Source organism: Oryx dammah, unplaced genomic scaffold, assembly GCF_014754425.2.
Source record: "Oryx dammah isolate SB20612 unplaced genomic scaffold, SCBI_Odam_1.1 HiC_scaffold_18, whole genome shotgun sequence".
Lineage (NCBI taxonomy): Eukaryota > Metazoa > Chordata > Mammalia > Artiodactyla > Bovidae > Oryx > Oryx dammah.
In genome coordinates, this window is record NW_024070202.1 from 33233558 (window position 1) to 33259678 (window position 26121).

The 26121-nt window shown below is 38.4% G+C and overlaps 1 protein-coding gene across 2 annotated transcripts in view; it reads right to left on the minus strand.

Moving 5' to 3' along the window:
* Positions 1-1563: 1563 nt before the first annotated feature.
* RUNDC3B (RUN domain containing 3B) overlaps positions 1564-26121 on the minus strand; it is a 171218-nt gene continuing 146660 nt past the window's right edge. For both annotated transcript variants that reach the window (XM_040260686.1, XM_040260685.1), the window contains 2 exons: positions 20947-21068; positions 1564-3915 (listed from right to left, as the gene is read on the minus strand). In XM_040260686.1, the coding sequence (XP_040116620.1) occupies positions 3770-3915; positions 20947-21068 (268 nt within the window). In that variant the 3' untranslated portion in view covers positions 1564-3769. The remainder of the gene's footprint in view (positions 3916-20946; positions 21069-26121) is intronic.

A 26121-nucleotide genomic window follows, 5' to 3' on the forward strand; every position in this document is an offset into this window, starting at 1 on the left:
TTCACTATGTTTATTTAGCCACATTTGACTCCTTTAATTCTAGCCTCTTTTTTTCCCCTAGGGCACAAATTCCAGGGATATGGGAAAGTTTGATGTATTACTTTTTAATTTTGTCCAAATGAACTTTTAAAAGTAAATAACAGCTGTTATGTTTTAATCCATCACTCCACATTTACTGAGATGAGTCCTTTTACATGGTAGGCAGTATAAAAAGCACTGGAGGTAAGATACTGCAGCTACTCTCATTGGTCTTAAGGTTTCAGCTGTGATTGTCAGGAATAAACAAAGGAAGTAATGGAAAAGCTGAAGAATTCTCCCCTGGCCTGGGGTGCACAGGCTGGTCAGGAAATGGTTCTTAGGACAGGCAGTCCAAGGCAACATACCTGGAGGCTGGGAGTCTTCAATCAGGCAGTGGTACTTAGCACCAGTGGCTTGAGCAGAGTGTACATGCCCCGTGGTAGATCAGATGGGAAAAGGAGTCCAGGGGGCCTCGTCTGCCAAGGAGGAACAAGAAGGCAAGAGAAAACCAAGGAAGTATTTTGGGCCCAGCTCTGAAAAGTTAACAGAGTTGTGTTTTGTTTTTCTCTCAAGACCTATTTTTTTTTTAACTGAAAGAAAATAGGATAGCATAGGTTAGCCTAGAATTAAACAGAAAACACCAGAATGTGTCACATATTATGACCAAGTGTTGTATAGTGAAGCTGGTTTTAGAAAAATCACTGGCAGGATGAAAAATGGGACTTATGATCAGGTGACCTATTTAAAAACAAAACTTTTGGTTCATACTAAAGTATATTTTTAAAAGGTACCACCATGGCATTGGTATAATTTTATCTTCCCCCTCCTATCTGTGGGGAAAAAAAGCTAAAGCAAAATAGAAGTTGCTTTGCTTAAAGAGCAAAGTGGACTAGGTAAAAGAAATTAAGGGCCCTGATGTTCAAAGCAGTCATGTGACATTTCCAGAGTAATCCAGTGTATGAGTTTATCAAAACCAGAAACTGTAACCAAGAATGGGAAATTTAACAAAGAATTTACATAAGTTGTAAATCTGAGAAACATTTTTAACCACTTGAAAACTTGTATGTACATCTAATAAACAGGACGTAAAACCAACTTAGTCTACTTGGATGTTTAAGGTTCCTGTCAGACACGGTTAATAGTAGTTTGCATTTGGTACTTACCACTTCAGAACTTATAGTTTTATTTAATGTTGACTTTATCCTGATGCCATCACATAGGTGCTGAGAGGATGGTGGTGGGTCCATTTTACACGTCAAAAACAAACAGGGTTGTTACATAATTAAATCACAACTCAGCCAAAACCACTACTATCCTGTACCACTTGAGTGAATGTTGTCAATTTTAAAGCATATTATGTCATTTTTTAGAAAATAAAAAGTAATTTGAAACAAAATGAAGATTTCTCCAAAATCATTTTCATATTAGTATTTGAGGTGTTAATATACACTTACCATATTTGTTGAAACAAAAATTCAGTGTATACCTTGAATCAAATAACATTCTGTCAAAAAAAAAATAAGACGACTACTGCATGGTACAAAATGTTTAATATACATGCAACAAGTATCGTACATCAGGGCAACAAAATACGCATGGAAATAGTAGCATACAGTTCAGCATTCTATTTAGGGGAGGGTGTGTGAACAATGAACACTACTGAAGATCGAGACATACCTCATGCAAACATTAACAGATTGCCTCTATAACTAGCATGGAATGAACTCTGTAGAAACCTGAAGTCACGTTAGCAGCTCAGTTTTATACCAAGAGCTCCAAGAAAGGAGGAAAAGTCGCTGTCCTCAGATGCCATGTTTCAGTCTGCGTTCAGCAGCGTGTTAAGATGCACAAGATTCGGTACACGTTAGAACAAATCTGAAAATTTTGATCAATTATGGAATCCTGTATTTCCTTTCTATACTATAAAAATGTATGGAAAATGTAACAATGATTTTCTTTAATTATTGAAGGATAATGTCATTTGAGAGTGGACCATGAATGAAAGCATTTAAATAGTCTGTTAGGAAAGCAGCAGCAACAGTGCTTAAGGCTAGCCTAAAATTTTCGAAGTTCCTCCCGCCCTTAATCGTCTCTCATTCGCTCCTCCCAAGGTTTCCAGTAATCTTGTTTTAACCTTCCTTCCATTCCCCATGCTGAATTACAAATTGCTGTAGATACATCATTCACAATAAGGTATATACAGAATTAAGACTAGATTGATGGTACCATTTCTCAAGAATATGTGCATTACTACAAGTACCAAAGACTTAAGCTAAAGGAAGAAAGCTCTGAGTATGTTCTGATACATCTAAATAATTTTAGGGCTTCCAGGTCTTCTTTAGCCCTGAAATGACATTGTTTGAACTTATGACTAGCCTTGTTACTGTTTATTATCTTAAATTCCGAATAATGAGAGTCAAGTATTGCAGAGAACCACCACACTCCCACGTTTCTAATACACAGAATGACTGTGGTGAGTGCTGCTTTTCTCTCAATATTTTAGGAGGAATGTTCTTTCAATAGTCAAAGTTACTAAGTTTGAATGTAATGTTTTATTAACAAATAAAAAATAGCATACAAAGTCCCAGATAAGTATTATAGTAGCCTCTCCATGTAAACAATGTATAAGAGATCTTTGGCACAATTGACCATGTTTTCCTGATATTACTCTAGAAAATATACTTCATACATTTCCTCTTTCAATATGGTAGAATTTGGGGGGACCAAATGACATCTCAGAGCTTTTTAAGAAAACTAATTTTTAACTAGTAATTTCTAAGGTCAGTTTTAAAATGAGATTATGGCATGATTAATGACAGAAGTTGTTAAAGCACATGAGACACAACTCATTCTTGCACACGAGAGAAAACAGTACTGGATGTCAGGCATGCTGTTAAGTGTGGTGATTAGCCTGCTGATCCTTATCTTAAGGCTTCTCAAATCCTTAAATGAACTTGATATCTTTCCTGATAAAACTGTTTTCAACATCTGTTCTACATTTTTCAGTTTTTCCAATTTATGGGACATAAATGTGATCAATTTTAAAACTGGTAAACTTTAAAGGAAATTTTGGAAAACAAAGTGTTATTCATTTTACCTAAATGGCCTAAAATAGTGTAAAATACTTTCCTTGTGCCCCAACAAACTTAGTAACTGCCTAAATGCACATCCTACAAAATTTATAAAATGCTGAATGGAATGTTAGGTTGATGCTAAATGGTAACTTACAGACAAACTGAATAAATTGCTGTGAAACTGCAGCTGAGAACCTTTCTCCTCACTTCAAAGACAAGGCATTTAAACATCAGAACCTGGGAAGGAGTTCATGAAGTATGAAATAAGTCATTTTTAGAAAATGTAATCATTGAATAAGAGAGCAAAAGAAAATACTTAAATATCTAGAATAAAACCTTGAACTCAGTCTCTGGCAACTATGATACATTTAAATATATGAAAATCAGCTGAATAATAAATATGTACAATTTGCAATGGATTATTAGAGGATATCTGAAAGTTTTTTAAGCCTATTTTTAAACTTCAGTGACAAATATAATCATTTTTAAATGAAAAATGGCAGCATTTTTTTTTCACCCAGAAGTTTACATGGAATGGACTGAATTCTCTAATATAAGCAACAGAATTCCAGACATGTCCCAGAACAATATAAAATTCCAAAGATTTTCCCAGCAGTCAAACTTACATATGTGGAATATTTGCAACATAAAAACTTCTGGCTTTTACATACAAATTTTCAGGATGGAGTCAGACCTGGGCTTGTCATCTCTGTTGTAGGACTCGCAAGGTAGTCATTCGATTTTAGGCTTGTTAGAGATTTGTAACTTGCCACTGATGTTAGAGACCCACAGAGGCCAAGTAATGAGGGTGTATCTTCTTTACCTGAAAATTAGGATAAGGTAACAAATATTTAATTGCTCTTGAAGCTTGATACTAGTAAGATCCTAAAACCATTAAACTTTACATATTGTATAAAACAGTGCAAACATACTGTAAAATCAAACATCTGTATGTTGACTTTTGATCTTCCAGTAGTTTCAATGCTACCCCTTATAGAAACATTACAATGGGATTATTTGTGCTTCTTTTAAGATTCTAGATACGGAAGCTTGAGATATTCTGGAACAAATATGGAATTCACCTTTTGGGGGGAGAATATGGTCATATCCAATTAGTAAAGAATAACAAAAAACTATAGCAACAACACAAGTGCCCAGGTGACAGAAATACCAGGAAATCCACATGTGGGTAAAGGTGAAGTGATGCAGAAGCAGCAGAACTGCTTCAGTTCAGTTGGAGGCTTGACCTGGGGAACATCTGTCCACTGACTGAATAAACTTATTCAGCATCTACTCTGCACCAGGAATACGGTTACCTGCTAGAAGTCAGTCGGTCCCTGAAGGAGGAGAGGCAGAGGTCTGTGTCCATGCCTGGGGAAAACACGTTCTCTCCCGAGCAGAACAAGTTTCAACCCCCACTGTGCACATGCTTGCTCTAAGAGGCCGGCCTAAGGCTGTGAAAGGCTAGTAAGGTGAAAATCAGTTTTCCAGAGAAGATGGAAAGCTTAGGCTTCACTCACATGGTTACAGAAATGTAAACTGACCCAGATGCCAGAGGTTTCTGAATATCATACACTGTTTCAAACAGCCCCTCTGCAGTGCCTTCACTGTCATGCTATATGATCATTGTGGGGCACTCTCCTTTATTAAAAAATCACAGAGTGAGAAAAGACATGGAGTTTGTTGTAGTTGTCATATTCCCAGTGCTAGCACACAGGAGACCAACATTACATAATTATATAATGAATGACTCAGTAAGAACTGTGCTGGGACATGAAAGAATGCCTGTGTTCTTTACAGCCATGTGACCTGAGGAAAGGCATTTTCTCTGAGCCTGCTCCTTCCTTTGTAAAATGAGGACACCAAAAGATGACTATGTTCACTACATGGTTTCGCTAATAAAATACAGGAAGATACAACACTGTTAGGAAAACATATGGAAGAATAATTGTTACATTCGGGTTTTAAATGTTATCATATTTTGATGAAGGAATTCCCTGGTGGCTCAGATGGTAAAGCATCTACCTACAATGCAGGAGACCTAGGTTCAATCCCTGGGTTGGGAAGATCCTCTGGAGAAGGAAATGGCACCCCACGCCAGTACTCTTGCCTGGAAAATCCCATGGGCGGAGGAACGTGGTAGGCTACAGTCCATGGGGTCGCAAAGAGTCGGACACAACTGAGCGACTTCACTTTATTTTGATTATAACATTTGTTATCATCAAAAGATACAGATGTTCCTTTTAAGGTCTAAGCTTAGAGACCTATTTCAGGCCATTTAGAGTTCTTGCTAAATGCTCCAAGAACTCAAATGCTTGAATGGTTTCTCCCAAATTCCTAATTCATCATTGACCTATAATATTGCAAAGATATTTACTGCTAATTACATACACACACACAAAGGTGCAATTCAGTGGCATTAATTACATTCACACTATGTGCAACCATCACCAACCACTATTTCAAAAAATTTTCATCATGCCAAACAAAAACTCCTTACCTCTTTAAACAGTAACTTTCCTTTCTCCCCTTCCCCTCAGTCTCTGGAAACCTCTAATCTACTTTCTGTGAATTTGCCTGTCCTAGATTCATTCTTAAAAGTGGAATCATACAGCATTTGCCCTTTTGTGTCTGGCTTATTTCACTTAATGTAATATTTTTTTCAAGGCTCATGCATGTGGTATGTATTCCTTTTCCATGGCTCAATAACATTCCATGGTGTGTATATATATGACATTTTGTTACTCCACTCATCTGTATGGACATCTGGGTTGTTTCCACCTATCAACTACTTAAAATAATTCTGCTGTGAACACTGGCATCCAAGTATCTGTTTGAGTCCTATTTTCAATTATTTGAGAGTATATACTTAGATTACACATATTTTTAAAATATACAGATTATAACATAGTAATTGCAAAGACTAAAAGTCTAACATAAAGATATAAAAATACAAAATCAAGTAATGGAAACCTTTTATGTATGAATTACAAAGTAAAATAAATTTAAGGTATATTTTTCTTTTAAAAACTTCTTAACTCACTAGTGAAGAGGCTAGAAACAGTGACCAGTCCAGTCATAACAGGGACCTCTATGGCCCAGATTATGTTCTCCAGTATCATTTTCTAGTGTAAGGAAACAGGACTTCTTGGAGAAGCAGCTAATCCTGAGTATGGGCATGAAATGTACCAAAGAAACTCAGAACATCTTGTTTTCCACAAAGCAAGGAAGCTGTGACAGACTACCAGGATGTCGAAAGGAACCGTCTTTTAAAGGGTCTCTCAGTGTGCAAAGAGGTCAGTGACCTCCTAATGCTGCTGCTGCTGCTGCTAAGTCGCTTCAGTCGTGTCCGACTCTGTGCGACCCCATAGACGGCAGCCCACCAGGCTCCCCCGTCCCTGGGATTCTCCAGGCAAGAACATTGGAGTGGGCTGCCATTTTCTTCTCCAATGCATGAAAGTGAAAAGTGAAAGTGAAGTCGCTCAGTCGTGTCCGACTCCTAGCGACCCCATGGACTGCAGCCTACCAGGCTCCTCTGCCCATGGGATTTTCCAGGCAAGAACAGTGGAGTGGGGTGCCATTGCCTTCTCCGACCTCCTAATGAGTGTACTAAAAAAGATGCATTATTTATACTGTATTCTTCCCAATGAAATTAAAAGACACTTACTCCTTGGAAGAAAAGTTATGACCAACTTAGACAGCATATTAAAAAGCAGAGACATCACTTTGCAAACAGGTCTGTCTAGTCAAAGCTATGGTTTTTCCAGTGGTCATGTATGGATGTGAGAGTTGGACTATAAAGAAAGTTGAGCACTGAAGAATTGATGCTTTTGAACTGTGGTGTTGGAGAAGACTCTTGAGAGTCCCTTGGACTGCAAAGAGATCCAATCAGTCCATCCTAAAGGAAATCAGTCCTGGGTGTTCATTGGAAGGACTGATGTTGAAGCTGAAACTCCAATACTTTGGCCGCCTGACGAGAAGAGCTGACTCACTGGAAAAGACCCTGATGCTGGAAAAGATTGAAGGCGGGAGAAGGGGACAACAGAGGATGAGATGGTTGGATGGCATCACTGACTCAAAGGACATGAGTTTGAGTAAACTTGGAGTTGGTGATGGATGGGGAGGCCTGGCATGCTGCAGTCCATTGGGTCGCAAAGAGTCGGAGACGACTGAGCGACTGAACTGAACTGACTGATTTTTCCCAAATATATGTAACCAGAATATACTAAGAATGAATGACTAGAGAAATCTAAATTGTCAGGGATTTAACAAAACAGTTGGCTGGGTGCATAAAATACATAAATTTTAAATGAGAGAAAAAGTTGGGGGGAGGGGCATGGTGCTCTGCTAGATGAAAGGACACCAAAGAGATTGAAAACTAAATGCTTTGTGTGATCCTTGACTGGATAAAAAAAAAAAAAAAAGCAATAAACAGTCAGAAAATTAAGAAACATTTCCAGTTACAGTAGCATCTAAAAGAGTAAAATACTTAGGAATAAAGCAAAAGTATGAAGGTGTGTACACTGACAACTACAAAGTAGTTCTGTAAGAAAGTTGAGGTTAAAATAAATGGAAAAACATCCCTTATTTTGATGGACTGGAAGATAATATTGTTAAGATGGCAATGTTTCCCAAATCTAAATGTAATCCCCATCAAAATTCTAACTGCCTTTTTTTAGAAATGACAAGTTGATTCTAAAATTCATATGGGGGCCTCCCTGGTGGTCCAGTGGTAAAGAATCTGCCTGCCGATTCTGGAGACATGGGTTCAACCCCTGATCCAGGAAGATCCCACGAAACGACTGAGCATATGCACCACAACTACTGAGCCTGAGCTCTAGAGCTCGGGAAACACAGCTACTGGGGCCTGAGTGCCCTAGAGGCCGTGGTCCACAGCAAGAGAAGCCACTGCAACGAGAAGCCCGAGCACTGCAACTTGGCAGTACCCCCACCCACCCAAACTAGGGAAAGCCTGCATGCAGCAATCAAGACCCAGTAGGGTCAACAATAAATAAGTGAATACAAATTATATTTGAAATAAAGTCATAGGAAATGCAAAGGATCCCAAAGTGAAACAATCTTGAAAAAGAACAAAGTTGTAGGACTCACGTGTCCTGATTTCAAGCTTACTGCAAAGCTACAGTAATTTAAGGCAGTGTGATATGGACTAAGGATGATGTGGCGCCATAACAGACACACAGACCATCAGAACAGAACTGAGACTCCAAAAATGAACACACACACGTACGGCTAACGGATTGCAAGAGTTCTAGGACCATTCAGTGAGGGAAAGAAGAGTCTTTTCAAAAAATGGTCCAGGAACAACTGACTACATACAAAAAGAATAAAACTAGAACCTTAGTTCACACCATATACAAAAATACATATACCTTGGATACATAGTTCAGTTCAGTCACTCAGTCGTGTCCAACTCTTTGTGACCCCATGAATCACAGCACGCCAGGCCTCCCTGTCCATCACCAACTCTCAGAGTTCACACAAACTCATGTTCTTCGAGTCAATGATGCCATCCAGCCATCTCATCCTCTGTCGTCCCCTTCTCCTCCTGCCCCCAATCCCTCCCAGCATCAGGGTCTTTACCAATAAGTCAACTCTTCGCATGAGGTGGACAAAGTACTGGAGTTTTAGCTTTAGCATCAGTCCTTCCAAGGAACACCCAGGACTGATCTCCTTTAGAATGGACAGGTTGGATCTCCTTGCAGTCCAAGGGACTCTCAAGAGTTTTCTCGAAAACCACAGTTCAAAAGCATCAATTCTTTGGCACTCAGCTTTCTTCACAGTCCAACTCTCACATCCATACATGACCACAGGAAAAACCATAGCCTTGACTAGATGGACCTTTGTTGGCAAAGTAATGTCTCTGCTTTTGAATATGCTATTTAGGTTGGTCATAACTTTCCTTCCAAAGAGTAAGCGTCTTTTAATTTCATGGCTGCAATCACCATCTGCAGTGATTTTGGAGCCCCCAAAAATAAAGTCTGACACTGTTTCCACTGTTTCCCCATCTATTTCCCATGAAGTGATGGAACTAGATGCCATGATCTTCGTTTTCTGAATGTTGAGCTTTAAGCCAAATTTTTCACTCTCCTCTTTCATCAAGAGGCTTTTGAGTTCCTCTTTACTTTCTGCCATAAGGGTGGTGTCATCTGCATATCTGAGGTTATTGATATTTCTCCCGGTAATCTTGATTCCAGCTTGTGCTTCTTCCAGCCCAGCGTTCCTCATGATGTACTCTGCATATAAGTTAAATAAGCAAGGTGACAATACACAGCCTTGACGTACTCCTTTTCCTATTTATAACCAGTCTGCTGTTCCATGTCCAGTTCTAACTGTTGCTTCTTGACCTGCATATAGGTTTCTCAAGAGACAGGTCAGGTGGTCTGGTATTCCCATCTCTTGAAGAATATTCCACAGTTTATCATGATCCACACAGTCAAAGGCTTTGGCGTAGTCAATAAAGCAGAAGTAGATGTTTTTCTGGAACTCTCTTGCTTTTTCGATGATCCAGCGGATGTTGGCAATTTGATCTCTGGTTCCTCTGCCTTTTCTAAAACCAGCTTGAACACCTGGGAGTTCCCAGTTCATGTACTGCTGAAGCCTGGCTTGGAGAATTTTGAGCATTACTTTACTAGCATGTGAGATGAGTGCAATTGTGCGGTAGTTTGGGCATTCTTTGGCATTGCCTTTCTTTGGGATTGGAATGAAAAATGACCTTTTCCACTGCTGAGTTTTCCACTGCTGAGTTTTCCACATTTGCTGGCATATTGAGTGTAGCACTTTCACAGCATCATCTTCCAGGATTTGAAATAGCTCAACTGGAATTCCATCACCTCCACTAGCTTTGTTCGTAGTGATGCTTTCTAAGGCCCACTTGACTTCACATTCCAGGATGTCTGGCTCTAGGTGAGTGATCACACCATCATGATTATCTTGGTCATGAAGATCTTTTTTGTACAATTCTTCTGTGTATTCTTGCCACCTCTTCTTAATATCTTCTGCTTCTGTTAGGTCCATACCATTTCTGTCCTTTATTGAGCCCATCTTTGCAAGAAATGTTCCCTTGGTATCTCTAATTTTCTTGAAGAGATCTCTAGTCTTTCCCATTCTGTTGTTTTCCTCTCTTCCTTTGCACTGATCGCTGAAAAAGGCTTTATCTCTCCTTGCTATTCTTTGGAACTCTGCATTCAGATGCTTATATCTTTCTTTTTCTCCTTTGCTTTTCACTTCTCTTCTTTCACAGCTATTTGTAAGGTCTCCCCAGACAGGCATTTTGCTTTTTTGCATTTCTTTTCAATGGGGATGGTCTTGATCCCTGTCTACTGTACAATGTCACGAACCTCTGTCCATAGTTCATCAGGCACTCTATCTATCAGATCTAGACCCTTAAATCTATTGCTCACTTCCACTGTATAATCATAAGGGATTTGATTTAGGTCATACCTGAATGGTCTAGCGGTTTTCCCTGCTTTCTTCAATTTAAGTCTGAATTTGGCAATAAGGAGTTCAGGATCTGAGCCACAGTCAGCTCCCGGTCTTGTTTTTGCTGACTGTATAGAGCTTCTCCATCTTTGGCTGCAAAGAATATAATCAATCTGATTTCGTTGTTGACCATCTGGTGATATCCATGTGTAGAGTCTTCTCTTGTGTTGTTGGAAGAGGGTGTTTGGTATGACCAGTGCGTTCTCTTGGGAAAACTCTATTAGCCTTTGCCCTGCTTCATTCCATATTCCAAGGCCAAATTTGCCTGTTACTCCAGTAATACATATAGCTATACTTAATACATATACCTTGGATTAGGCAGCATTTTCATAGATGTGACACCCAACAAAAACACAAGCAACCCAAAGAAAAACTAGATAAACTGGACTTTGTCAAAATCGACAACTTTGTAAGTTAAAGAATATTAGCAAGAAAGTGAAAACACACACCTCAGAAAGGGAGAAAATACCTGCAATTTGTATTATCTGATACAGATCTACAATCCAAAATAAGCATAAAGAACTATCACAACTCAACAATAAAAAGACAATGCAATTTTCAAATGGTCAAAGGATCTGAGTAGACATTTCTCTGAAGGTGATATACAAATGGCCAATAAGCACATGAAAAGATGTTCAACATTATTATGCATCAGCACAGTCCATGTCAAAACCATGAAATTCCACTTCATACCTACTGGGTGGCTATTTTAAAAGACAGACAATAAATGGTGTGGGTGAGGAGAAAATGAAATCCTCCCTGCTGGTGGGACTGCAAAATGCAACTGTCTGTTCAAAAAAAAAAAAACACAAGTTTGGCAGTTCCTCAAATGGTTAAACATATGATCCAGCCAATTCTGTTCTTAGATATATACCCAAGAGAAAAATATAAATTCACTCAAAAACTTGTACATGAATGTTCATGGCAGGAGCATTCATCAAAGCCCCAAAGTGGAAACAACCCAAATGTTCCAATGGCGAATGCACACACTGCGGTGCAGCCGTACAACGGAAGGTTATTTGAGCATAAAAGGAAATGAAGCAACTGATGGATGCTGTGGCGTGGAAGAACTGTGAAAACATGCTAAGTCAAAAAAAAAAAAAACAGGCCCAAAAGAAGCCACACTTTGTATGATTTCATTTTATGAAATGTTCAGAACAGAAAAATTTAAAGAGAAGATAGATTAGCAGTCACCAGGAGGAGTGGGAAGGAGGAATTGGGACTGAACCCTAGTAGGTACAACAGGGCTTCTTTACTAGGTGATGCCCATGTTCTGAAATCAGACAGTGGTGATGGTTCCACAATGCTGAATATGCTAAACACCATTGAATTGTATGCTTTAATATGGTGAGTTTAAAAATTTTGTTTTATAAAATGATAGATTTTATGTTATAAGAATTATAATGAAACAGGTTTTTATTTTTTAAGTCTAAAAGAACTTTTAAAATGAAAGTGCTAAGAGATATGGACAAATGTGTTATAGTTTAATTGTTGGCATTCTATTTTTTTCGGGGGTTATTTTTTTTGGTTAGACTTGATGAAATATGTAGCTGTTAGCATAATAGCAGTCACATATGAAAGGCTTAATACATGCTTCCTAAAAAAAAGACAACTTTTCAATCTTCCTATCAACAACTGTGGTACATTTTTAACTTATAAATTTTTTTAAAATTTAAATAATCAGTAGGAATGTAGTAGAATTTCCTTTTGTTTTATACCTCTTTACTATATCATTCATTAAAATAAATCCTTGAGGAATGTAGGGGCCTATACAAAGGCATAAAAGGTTCTTCTGTTTGAATAAAATTTTAGAATACAAGCACATATTTCTTTTCTCCAAGTAATAAGTAACAAATCTCTATTTCTTAAGACTTGTCACATAGAGATGTTAATACTTTTAACTAAAAATGTGAAAAATAAGTAAAAGTAATGGTCATTTACAGTTCTATCACTAAATTAACCACTTCAAACAATACATTTGATGTATTTAATTTCCAGCATTTGTTTTTAGAAGGGAAAAACATCTGTTTGAAAAAATGACATATTCATTATAAAAATTTAATCAATGCAGCAAAGCACAAAAAGAAATTTTAATGAACTTACCATCCAGCTTACATTCAACAAGAAAAGTAGGCATAAGGAACATTATAAAATTCGGATGATGTCATGAAAGTCTTTAAATTAAAAATTGTTCATTTTTACTGTGATGCAATGTAAGGAACAGCCAGGAAAAGAAATGGTGAACTTCCAATGCATTTTTTTCCTGAAGAGTCAGTATTTTTCAAGAGTAATCCATGTTGAGAGAGCATGAAAAATGTATAGCTACCCATCAAGTTTGAGTGGTTTCTAACATGTATCAATTTTAGAATTATCTATTGAACTCTTAAAATTCAACAGTTTAAAAAAAAGGAATTCAAGTTGAGAACAGACTAAGACAGGAAGAGATATTTCACTGGAGGATACTGATGGCAAATAAGTTCACGAAAATGAACATTACTGCCATCAGGCATGCTCAGTGGCTCAGTTGTATCTGACTCTTTGTGACCCCATGGACTTTAGCCCAAGAGGCTCCTCTGTCCACATAATTTCCCAGGCAAGAATACTGTAGTGGGTTGCCATTTCCTCCTCTAGGGGATCTTCTTGACCCAGGAACCGAACCCATGTCTCCTGAGTCTTCCTTCACTGGGAGGCAGATTCTTGACCACTGAGCCACCTGGGAAGCCCATCAGGGAAATGCAGATTAGACCCATGGTGAGACAGTGAAAGTGAACTCGCTCAGTCGTGTCCGACTCCTAGTGACCCCATGGACTGTAGCCCACCAGGCTCCTCCCTCCATGGGATTCTCCAGGCAAGAGTACTGGAGTGGGGTGCCATTTCCTCCTCTAGGGGATCTTCCCGACCCAGGGATCAAACCCTGGTCTCCTGCATTCCAGGCAGATGCTTTAACCTCTGAGCCACCAGGGAAGCTGCATACCTGTAACAATGGCTAAAATAAAAAACTGTGACAACACTGAAAGACGGTAAGGATGTGGACAAACTGGATTGCTCATACACTGCTGGTGGGAATACAGAACAGAACAGTCACTCTGAAAAACAGTTGGGCAGACTCTTAAAAACCTAAACATGCAACTACCAGGCAACCTAGCAGCTGTACTCCTAGGTATTCATCCCAGAGAAAGTAGGACTTAGGTTCACACAAACACCTATAAATAAAGGTTCATAGCAGCTTAGTCCATTTCAGCTGCTATACCAGAAATATCATAAACTGGGTGGCTTATAAACAACAGAAATTTGTTTTTCACAGTTCTGGAAACTGGGAAATCCAAGCTCAAGGTCACTGCAAATTCGGTGTCTGGTTATGGTCCATCTCCTGGTTTCTATAGTCTTCTCACTCTGTCCTAACAAGACTAAAGGGGGAAAGGAGCTCTCTGGGGTCTCTCTTTAAGGGCACTAATCCCATTCATGAAGCCTCCATCCTCATACCTAACCATCTCCCAACACCCACCTTCTAATACTCTCATACCAGACATTTGGTTTCGACAGATGAATCTAGGGGAGCACAAACATTCAGTCAATGGTAGCAGCTTCACAGTCCTCAAGTGTAAACCAACCTAAACATCCCTCAATGACTGGTTTCAAAACAAAACAAAAATGATACAGCACATCCATACCATGGAATATTCTTAGGAATAAAAAAAAGCAAAAATAAAAATAAAGAAAGCAATAAAAAAAATAGACGTAACAACTGGGACAGATCTCAGGGGAATTATGCTGAGTGAAAAAATCCAATCCAAAGAGTCCATGTACTATCTTAATGCTCTTCATGATGTTATTATACAACATTCTTCATAATTTCATGACATATTACAGTAACATAGAACAGATTAGTGCTTGCTGTGGGTTAGGGAAGGGGCAGAGGTAAGGCATGGCTGGAAGGGAGGTGGGTATGGTTATAAAGGGCAGCATAAGGGATCCCTGTGGTGAAGGAACTGTCCATGTCTGAACGGTGGTGTGTATACAGGGACCGACACATGTAAAATGGCACAAACTAAAAACACACACGACTGAGTACATGTAAATCTGAGTGAAATCAGTGGATTATACTGTCAATTTCATAGATGCGATATTGTACAGTTTTGTAAGATGTTGCCCAGGAGGCAAACTGAGTGAAGGGTATATGGAGATCTCTGTATTATTTATTAAGTTGCATGTGAATCTACAATTACTTCAAAATAAAAAGTTAAAATTTTAAAAGGGGGTAGCTAGAGAAATTCTTCAAAGTGATAAGCATTAAGGGAAAAGTACAGAATGTAAACAAATATTAAGTGGACAGAATAACCTTGGGCATACATAGTTTTGTACTACTTAAGTATATCTCCAGGGTAAATTTACTGGATTAGAAAATAAAAGCATATGCAGGATTGTGTCAACTTTACACTAACTTGGAGAAAACTCGAAAGTATTTCTTTCCATTCACGGAGTCTGCTTTTGTATTTCTTAAAAATGGTTATAGCTCTCCTGAGATAGGAAAAAATTTAACAAGAAATGTACAATGCCTAAATATTTTTTATCTTCTCTGCTGTTTAAATAGTTTTTCTTTTTCCATACTAACAGAGTCACTGGTTATTTGTACCACATGCGAAGGCTACTGATTTCTGTATAATTTTATATCCTGTTACTTTAGAAGACTTTTACTTTTTAAACTTTGCAGTTTATTTCATTTTTGAATTTTGTTTGTTTGTGGCTGTGCTGGGCCTTTGTTGCTGCACACAGGTTTTCTCTAGTTGCAGCGAGCAGGGGGCTACTCTTTGTTACAGAGCCCAGGCTCGAGGAATGCAGGCTTCAGGAGCCTGCAGCATGTGGGCTCAGTAGTTGTGGCACACAGGCTTAGTTACTCTGTGGCGTGTGGGATCTTCCCGGACTAGGGAGTGAACCCGTGTCCCCTGAAGGTAGATTCTTAACCACAGAGAAGCTCCAAGACTTTTTTTTTTAATTGTCTAAATTAGTGTTATTTATCTGTGCTTCCCAGGTTCACACTATAAACTCTAAAATCCAATTCTCATGTCCCTAGAAGTTTCTTCTTTAAATGCACTGGCTAAACCTCCAGGATAATGTTAAATAGTGGTAGAAACAATGGGTATCTCAGCATTTCCCCATTAAGATGCTGGTTTTAGGACAGATATACACACATATATACATATTCATATAAGGTAAGTATTACTGAGGTCTTCTGTCTTGAATGTTTATCACACAAGTGTTGAATTCTGCCCAGGGTTTTCTGGCATCTGTGGATGATAGATCTTTCCTCAGATCTATTAATATAGTGTATCATATTAATAGATTTCCTAATACTGAGTCAATCTTTTGTTCCTGTTCACAGTGTATCATTTCTTTATGCGGTGCTAGATTCTGTTCACTAGTACATTATTTAAAACTTTTATATCAATATCTGTAAGTGGAATTGACCTATCATTTTTTAATTTTTCATACTGTATTTATCAGGTTATACTTATTCCCTTAATTTTTATTTGCTTTCTTCCCTTTATGATTGAATTATCTGGGTCTCTTTTAATTAAAAAATAAGGTTTCTTGATTTATTAAGTAAATATCTTTTCTATTCTCTGTCTCATTAACTTGTGATTTTATCTTTATTATTTTATTCTTTGTGGTTTTTTATTTAGTTTTTGCTTCTTTTTCTAGTTTTAGGGGCTGGGAAAACTCATTTATTTTCTTTCCTTTTTCAGTTCAGTTGCTCAGTCATGTTCGACTCTTTGCGACCCCATGAACCACAGCATGCCAGGCCTCCCTGTCCATCACCAACTCCCAGCAATTACTCAAACTCGTGTCCATTGAGTCAGTGATGCCATCCAACCATCTCGTCCTCTGTCGTACCCTTCTCTTCCTGCCCTCAATCTTTCCCAGCATCAGGATCTTTTCAAATGAGTCAGCTCTTTCCATCAGGTGGCCAAAGTTTTGGAGTTTCAGCTTCAACATCAGTCCTTCCAATGAACACCCAGGAGTGATCTCCTTTAGGATGGACTGGTTGGATCTCCTTGTAGTCCAAGGGACTCTTAAGAGTCTTCTCCAACACCACAGTTCAAAAGCATCAATTCTTCGGCGCTCAGCTTTCTTTATAGTCCAACTTTCACATCCATACATGACCACTGGAAAAACCACAGCCTGACTAGACGGACCTTGTTGGAAAAGTAATGTCTCTGCTTTTTAATATGTTGTCTAGGTTGGTCATAGACAAGTAAATCTCACAAAGTCTGCTATGCTAAGTCTTCATTGGCATTTTTTAGAAATTCGTAATTTCAACTTATATTTCTCTTTCACCCAAGAGTTGTTCAATAGATGGTTTATTTACCCCCAGGTGAAAGGCCTCTTTAAGGAAAAAAATTATCAAATACTATAATTCTTTTGCATTTTGATCAGAGTACTACCTGTAATGTATGTACGTCCATCAGGGATACTGGCCTGTCATTTTCTTTTCTGTGTGATACCTTTGTCTGGTTGTGGTATCTGGGTGATGCTGATCTCATAGAATGAGTTCAGAAGTGCCCCTTCCTCTTCAGTTTTTTGGAATAGTTTCAGAAGGAGAGGTGGTGACTCTTCTCTAAATGTGGGTAGAATTCACCTGTGAAGCCATCTGGTCCTGGACTTTGGTTTGCTGGAAGTTTTTAAATTATTGATTCAATTTTATTACTGGTAATGCATCAGTTCGTATTTTCTATTTCTTCCTGGTTCTGCCTTGGGAGATTGTACATTGAGGAATCCATTTTTTTTCTTGCTCATCCATTTTACTAGCTTTTGTAATCTATTATGATCCTTTGCATTTCTGTGGTGTCAGCAGTAACTTCTCCTTTTCCATTTCTGATTTTATGGATTTGGGTCTCATCTTTTTTTCCTTGATGAGTCTAGCTGAAGGTTTATCAGTTTTGTTTATCTTTCCAAAGCAGTACCTGAATTCTTAAAACCAATACAGTATTCTTCAGGGTAATTAGGTTCATAAAGAAACTGAGCGTGAAGGTACAGAGATTGTTCATGTACCTCCTACCCCTACACATGCACAGGCTCCCACTATTAGCCTCCCCCACTAGAGTGCACACTTATTACAACGGAGGAACCTACACGAACATACAATCACCACACAGAGTCCACAGTTTATATTAGGGTTCACTCCTAACACAGACCATCCTATGGGCTGCACAATGTATAATGACATGTTTCTACCATTTTAGTATCACTGGAGCCACTTCGTGGCCCTAAAAATCCTGTATGGGCCACCCACTCCCTCCTCCTCCACTCATTTTCTTTTTTTTCCTTAACAAATTTTACTTGATTATTATTTTTGGCCACACCACACAGCATGCAGGATCTTAGTTCCCTGACCAGGGATCGAGCTCCACACTCCCAGCAGTGGAGGAGCAGAGTCTTAATCACTGGACCACTAGGGAAGTCTCACATTTGTTTTAACAGTATAAAAATATTCATTATTAATACTATCTTATTGATATTAAAATGCCTAAAATTAGAAATTAGGTTAAAAGTTTGAACAAATGTATTTTTATATGAAAAATCATCATAAAGAAATCCACTCATAGTATTCACTAGGTTTTCTAAACATATGCATGCTCTAAAAAATGACAGTTTACTCTTTTCGATCGACATTAGTGCCACTAAGACGCTCTAATATGCTAACTTTATTGTCAATATCATCAAAGAAAGATCCGTTTGTATTTAATATACACTGTTTATTAAACTAGTAAAACAGACTAAGGCCCTTCAAGAACATGTCAACAACTATCTTAAAAGAAGTAGGGGAAAAAGAAAAAAAGAAAAAAAATAAGAAAAAAAAAAAGAAGTAGGAAATTCATTTTATCATAATTTTCCCATTGCCTGAGACTTCTGGTTAACTGAATTTTTACTTTATACTACCAGTAATTTGTTCTTCACAGTCTATGACACTTATTTATTATATATACTTATTCTATCAATTAATATTTAATGACTATCTATAATTCATCAGACTCTAACAATATCCTGGTGAAAATATGGATAAGATACCCCACCCTCATGGGTGGTGAAAGCATTTGTCACCCAATCATGTCTGACTTTTTTGACCCCATGGACTGTAGCCCACCAAGCTCCTCTGTCCATGGAATTCTTCAGCCAAGAATACTGGAGTAGGTTACCATACCCTTCTCCAAGGGATCTTCCCAACCCAGGGATCAAACCCGGGGCTCCCACATTGCAGGCAGATTCTTTACTGTCTGAGCCACCAGGAAGCTACCCTTATAAGCTTACATCTTAGTGGGGAGTTACAGATAAGAATCATAATGTATGGCAATATGTATTGTAAAGTGACTGGGATGGGGTGGACTTGGAGACAGGTGGTGAATTAAGGTACAGCAGCCAATGAAAACTACTTTAAAGAACTGATATTTGTCCACAGACCTGATAAAGAAGTTGCCATGGAACGATTTTAAGAAAGGAGTTTCAGGGCAGTAGGCAAAGGAAGTGTAAAGATAGCTGAGGCAGAAACCAGCCTGGAGGGACAGTCTGGAGGTCAGTTTGCTATGGTGTGGAGAACAAACCAAAGAATGGACCGATATGAGGCAGAAGCTGCTAAGGACCAGATCATAAGGAAGCCACAAAAAGCAGTTTGGATTTGACTCTGATTGGTACTGAGAGCAGTTACAGAATTTCAAGGTGGGTGGCAAATAGATTCTGATTTATGTTTTTTAATGATTACTAGGTCCGTCTAGTCAAGGCTATGGTTTTTCCTGTGGTCATGTATGGATGTGAGAGTTGGACTGTGAAGAAGGCTGAGCACCAAAGAATTGATGCTTTTGAACTGTGGTGTTGGAGAAGACTCTTGAGGGTCCCTTGGACTGCAAGGAGATCCAACCAGTCCATTCTGAAGGAGATCAACCCTGGGATTTTTTTGGAAGGAATGATGCTAAAGCTGAAGCTCCAGTACTCTGGACACCTCATGCAAAGAGCTGACTCACTGGAAAAGACTCTGATGTTGGGAGAGACTAGGGGCAGGAGGAGAAGGGGACAACCCAGGATGAGATGGCTGGATGGCATCACGGACTCAATGGACATGAGTCTGAGTGAACTCCGGGAGATGGTGATGGACAGGGAGGCCTGGCGTGCTGTGATTCATGGGGTCGCAAAGAGTCGGACACGACTGAGCGACTGAACTGAACTGATCACTAAATGGAGAATGGATTGAGAGGAGGCAGGAATGAGAGAGGAAAGCAGTCCATCCAAGAGGCTTGATTCAGGTGGCCTAGACCACAGAAGTAGTAATGGAGAGGATGAATCAATACATGCAGCATGCATTGCATGGGAAGCAGACAGAACTTGCTAACAAACTGACTTGCAGTTAGAGGGCAAAGAGCAGCGTCTAGGATAATGCCTGTGGTGGTGTCATTTACTGCAACAAAGACGACAGAGAAGAGAGGAGGCACAGAAGAAAACAGTTCCTTTGAAGTAAGGAAGGGTCTGTCTTTCCCTAGACCTCACCCATCACCAAGTGTGGAACTGAGAAGAACAGAGGAAAAATATGTGAGCGTCAGATTATTCCAGCACCAGCTATCCAATCCAAAGTGTTAGAGTCACACACCTAGCCTACACCTGGGGGGTGGGTGTGGGAAAGGTAAGAATTTCAAACCAGCTATTCTACTGAAGTTTAAAAGCAAGCAGACTGTGTCTCAGAAACTGAAATGTGATCATACGATTGAAAGTGGCCTCAAAAGTTATGAAACTGGATCAACATGTTGTTCATGAAGATGCAACTCAATGCAAAGAGGGGTGGTTAGAAAACAGCTGAAAGCAGTAACAGGAAAGAAGACTCTGTTTATTTCCCAAGTTTTTCAGCATATTCAGAAAATGAAGTACCAAAAGGAACTCAAGAATGAGTAATCATCAGCTGGATCAAAAACTGCTGAGAAGTTTAACAGAGTGAAAACAGAGGACTGATGTCAACAATATGGCAGCAGTTGATCACCTTCATAAAACGCATTTTGGTAAGTAGCAGAGACTCAAAAGCCAAACTGGAAAAAAAAAAAAAAAGAAAGAAAGAAAGCCAAACTGGGGGAAAAAGCCAAATTGGAATGGGTAAAAAAGAACACAGGAAGTGAGGAAATAAAGGTTAACAGCTACAGAATATCTTTTGAGAAGTTTATCTACAAACACATGAGATAAAAACAAGAGTTGACCCTTTTTAATCATAATGGCAGCTTAATTCCTAGCATGCTTCACAGAAATGTCACTATTATTCTTTAGCAATTAAAATACATACAGTGCAGGAAAACATAATTTTCAAATAGATTTTTTTTCTTACCTTCACTGATTAAATTTAATGTGTCTTGTTTTCCATCTCCTTCTTGTGACTGACCTGGATCCAGTGAAGTCTGAGAAAGGCTAACCTCAGCTGATAACTGGTCAAGGCTCTGATAACTTTTTCTGTAAGACAAAGGTGAAAGACTACTTTAACTTATTCCCACAATTAAAAAAAAAAACTTCTAGAGATATTCTTTAATGGTTTTCTCCAATTTACTGAATTTCAGGTTCACTTCTCCCCATCTGCCCCCTAAACTTCATCTGCATCATGGTGGCAATAGAAACTGTTGTATCTTTCCCTCCGCCCTCTTTGGAGGTTGTTAAATCCACTAAAACAGGAAAAGAGAAACAACCTGTCAAACAAATTCAATTCCTTTTGATGATCAAGTTAGTAAAGAAATAGGCACTTCTGGTCATTATCAACTGTCATTATCAATTGTGCACTGATATTGACTGGTCATTATCAATTGTGCAGAAAATCTCAAGTCTCTCAATATACAAATGAAACTGAAACTGACATAACTTTTGTTATGAGGATTGTGTCTCCTAAGCACAATACCTTGGGTCTATTACAGATGATTTTTACATAAAAATAACAAATTATTGTTATCATTCCTGTCACTGAGAAATTTTAAAAATGTTGGGTTGTAAAATACCTGTTTGTGTTAATACACCTTCAAGATGATTAACCTCCTTCCATCATCTATTGACAACTGTGAGCCCATTTTCTTTTTTTTTTAATTAATTTATTTTTAATTGAAGGATAATTGCTTTATAGTATTGTGTTGGTTTCTGCCAAACATCAATAGGAATGAGCCCATTTTCTATTAAAGTCACTAGAAATAAATTATAACAGATGAAAATTCAGTTATGAATGAAAAGTTAATGAATGTAAATGTTCAAATCTTCCTCATATTTGTTTTGTCAACATAAAACCAACTCAAAGAGATATATGCGGCTATGGTATTACTGACATTTCAGGTATGTGACAAAGTTCAGTATTATTTCTAAATATAAATGATCCAGGAAGAGGAACACATTTATTTCCAAAGGTAGTTCAAACCCTATCTAATTTCCTAGAAGTGTTATAATAATATTGTAGAAAATATATATAATCTAAGTGACCTATTACATAGCTCTTGAAATGGCAACCCACTCCAGTATTCTTGCCTGGAGAGTCCCATGGACAGAGGAGCCTGGTGGGCTACAGTCCACGGGGTCGCAAAGAGTCGGACACGACTGAGCGACTTCACTTCTCTATTCATACACACAAGAGGAGGCTCACAGATTTAGCTGGTGTGTGTGTATTAAGTATACGGGGGATGCAGCTGGCACCTATTTGTTTTTTCCTTTAAGAAATGAGGTGAAGGTGAGGTGACAGAATAGCTTCCTAGCTAACAATGTGAGCACTTTCTCACTTTACAACAGTGATGACTTTTCAAATGTTGAGAGTATAAAAGTTCTTACTCAGAATTTTAAATAGCAAGATAGTCTCTGTAGGAAACTTCAGAGATAATTATAACAGATAACACACATATATAACATGTAACAAAAAATGATACCCAGAAAGAAAAACACCAATGACAGTATACTAACACATATATATGGAATTTAGAAAGAAGGTAACGATAACCCTTTATGCAAGACAGCAAAAGAGATGCAGATGTATTGAACAGTCTTTTGGACTCTGTGGGAGAGGGCGAGGATGGGATGATATGGGAAAACGGCACTGAAACATGTAAAATATCATATGTGAAACTAATCGCCAGTCCAGGTTTGATGCATGAGACAGGGTGCTTGGGGCTGGTGCACTGGGATGACCCAGAGGGATGGGATGGGGAGGGACATGGGAGAGAGGTTCAGGATGGGGAACACATGTACACTCATGGCAGATTCAAGTCAATGTATGGCAAAACCAATACGATATTGTAAAGTAAAATAAATAATTTTAAAAATGATACCCAATATTTATATTTATATAGTACTTATCAAATGCTAGGCACTGTTCTACATGTACATATATATTAACTTCCTTAATGCTCATGGCTACCAGAAGAGGTTGGAATTATTATCATCCCCACTTTATAGAAGAGGACTGGGACACAGGAGATGAGATTTGCACCTGGTTGCTAAGTCACTTCAGTCGTGTCCGACTCTGTGCGACCCCATAGATGGCAGCCCACCAGGCTCCCCCGTCCCTGGGATTCTCCAAGAACACTGGAGTGGGTTGCCATTTCCTTCTCCAATGCATGAAAGTGAAATGTGAAAGTGAAGTCGTTCAGTCGTGTCTGACTCTTAGCAACCCCATGGACTGTAGCCTACCAGGTTCCTCTGTCCATGGGATTTTCCAGGCAAGAGTACTGGAGTGAGGTGCCATTGCCTTCTCCGTTGCACCTGGTAGCCTGGCTCTAACTCTCCCCCAATAATTACTACACTATCTCCTCCCTAGTGTAAGAAGAAAAGATTTGGCTTCCTATTAGAAGCCCTTCTTAAACAGCAGTTCAGTTTGCTAAGACAGATATGGAAACTATACTGTATTTAATCAAAGCACTGACAATTTCCCTTGATTTCCAGTAAAATTTTATTTCTTTAGCTATAGCAGGAAGGAGGAATGGAAGAATTTAATAAAGGAAGGTATAAATAAGTTTCTTTTCCAAGTTATTTTTCTGTGTCTAACTGGTAGAAGACTTGCTTTTTAAAATGAAGGGCTTAGGATGTTTCTGATGCTGCTATTTCACTATAGGAAACTTGTTCATATTGATATTATTCAACTAAAAATGTATGCATGGAAATATTTACAAACAACAAAATACCCAGAATTAAAAAGTCTCTGTGACTAAGGACTGAGAACTTGGTGGCACACATTTACAGGCTCTCCAAGACTGGGTCACCCACTGAGGGAGGAAAGTGCAGGAAGACATCCTGTAAGGGGCGTGCTTCCTGTGTGACCTGCTGAAGTACCTTTCAGAGAATCGCACTTCTACATCCAGAGTGACTTCAGGACCTCTCTACCCTTTAGGGGATAATCCTTGAGTTTACAGGCTTTATGTACCTCACCAAATGCCAATGGAAATAAAAATAGAATTTGGTAGACAATGATATTTTGAAGCAAAAATAAAAATTCCAAGCCAAAACTAAGCACCTTATTCATAAGATATTATGAATAAGCTATGAATATGAATAAGACATTATGAATATCTTATCAGTACTATACATCTTCCTTGCATGAACCTATTTCCCAGCATCTGACAGGAATCTAGTTCGGCTGCTTTCAGTAATGACAAAGAATGGCTTTGGTTACCACTTTTTTTTTTTTTTTTTTTACCATATTTGCAATGTAACTGGCAACTCCATCCAACAAACATTTTGTTGTCATGGAGTAAACTATCTATTGGAGTTGTGTCTTTAAAAGTCTTATCTTGGAATCCTATACTCACTAAAACCACACTGTAAGATTTAAGGGTATCCCATAGCTAAGTCAGGTTTCCCTGGTGGCCTCAGATGGTAAACTGTCTGCCTGCAATGCAGGAGACCCGGGTTCGATCCCTGGGTTGGGAAGAGCACTGAAGAAGGAAATGGCAACCCATTCCAGTATTCTTGCCTGGAAAATTCCATGGACAGAGGACCCTGGTAGGCTACAGTCCATCGGGTCACAAGGAGTCAGACACAACTGAGCGACTTCACTTTCTTTCTTTCTTTTTTTTTTTTTTTGTAGCTAAGTTGGTAAAGAATCTGCCTGCAATGCAGAAGACCCAAGTTCAATCGCTGGGTTGGGAAGATCCTCTGGAGATGGAAATAGTAACCCTATCCAGTATTCTTGCCTGGAGAATCCTATGGACAGAGGAGCCTGGCAGGGTACAGTCCCTGGGGTCGCAAGAGTCAGACATGACTTAGTGACTAAACCACCACCATCACCAGATACACCAAACCAGGTAACAGTCTGTTCCTATTTCTCAGAGTTGAATTTTTTAAACAGCAAGAGCTTAATCAAAATAGGAACCCAGATAGTAAGAGTCATGCGTTGACTATATAAAAGTTCGCAGTTTACTCTATGCCATTACATTGTTAAATATAATTTAAAATTGTAGGAACTGTTGTGAGCACTTGAAACATAACAAAATTCACAGCATTCAATTTCTTATTATAGCAACATTTAAAAACCACTCAAATTCAAACTCCTATATATAGAACTGGGTACCAAAATAAAGGCAAATTAAAGGAAACTGAGTGATAAGTCAATTCAATTATAAGTAAATTTTTCTACGATCTTATACTTCATATCAATGCAGACACAATGTTGTGGCTAATCTACATTACCTATTTGCCCATTAGACATCTTGAGGTCAGTAATAAGTTACATTATCTGGTAGTCACTGGACAACAGAGAGTGTGATAAACAGAAGAATAAACTATCCACATGTAGAAAATAGAAACAAATATATCCACACAATCTATACACAGAGGCACATCACTGTACATGGAAACCGTTCTTTTTATTCTTGGTTTTATTTCCACAGAAGTATGTTTAAGGAAAAAAGTAAGCATTTGTTACAGCAGAACATCTATAAACTTTTAATTTACTGAAAATGGAAGGATGCAAGGGAGCTTAAAAGAGGACAAAATGTAAGTCAGGCCAATACAAAATGTAATTTATAAAAGATTTCTACAACCTCACTGCTTTAGACACACATGAGAAGGAGAACCTGGAATACACATGAAGTGATTATATCTAATGCCCTGGAAATCATTAAGAAAAATAGGCCTAAGTAGTAGATCATAAAGGACATAAAAACCTCATAATTCTTAATAATTTTGTGAATGGCAGCTAAATTGGAAGACAATAATAAATTTAGAAAACTAAAAAAAAAAAATGTAAGTAGAAAATATCTATCTGGTGACAATGGATGTGATCTGGGACTAATCTAGGAAAGCTCTGTAATAGGCAATCTAACAAGATTACATACCAGATATTTTACAAGCTCATGTGACCTAGACTTTGCATATGAAGATATATGTTAAAACAGAACTTAGTGGAAAGAAAAAAGAATCAATTGCTTGGTGTGCGTGTTAGGGAGTGTGCCTTATATATTTATTTACTGTTGAGCTTTTACAGTAATGCCTTAAATGCCTGTAATGCCTTAAAATTTTTTAAAATGATACGCCTATGTTTGAAATA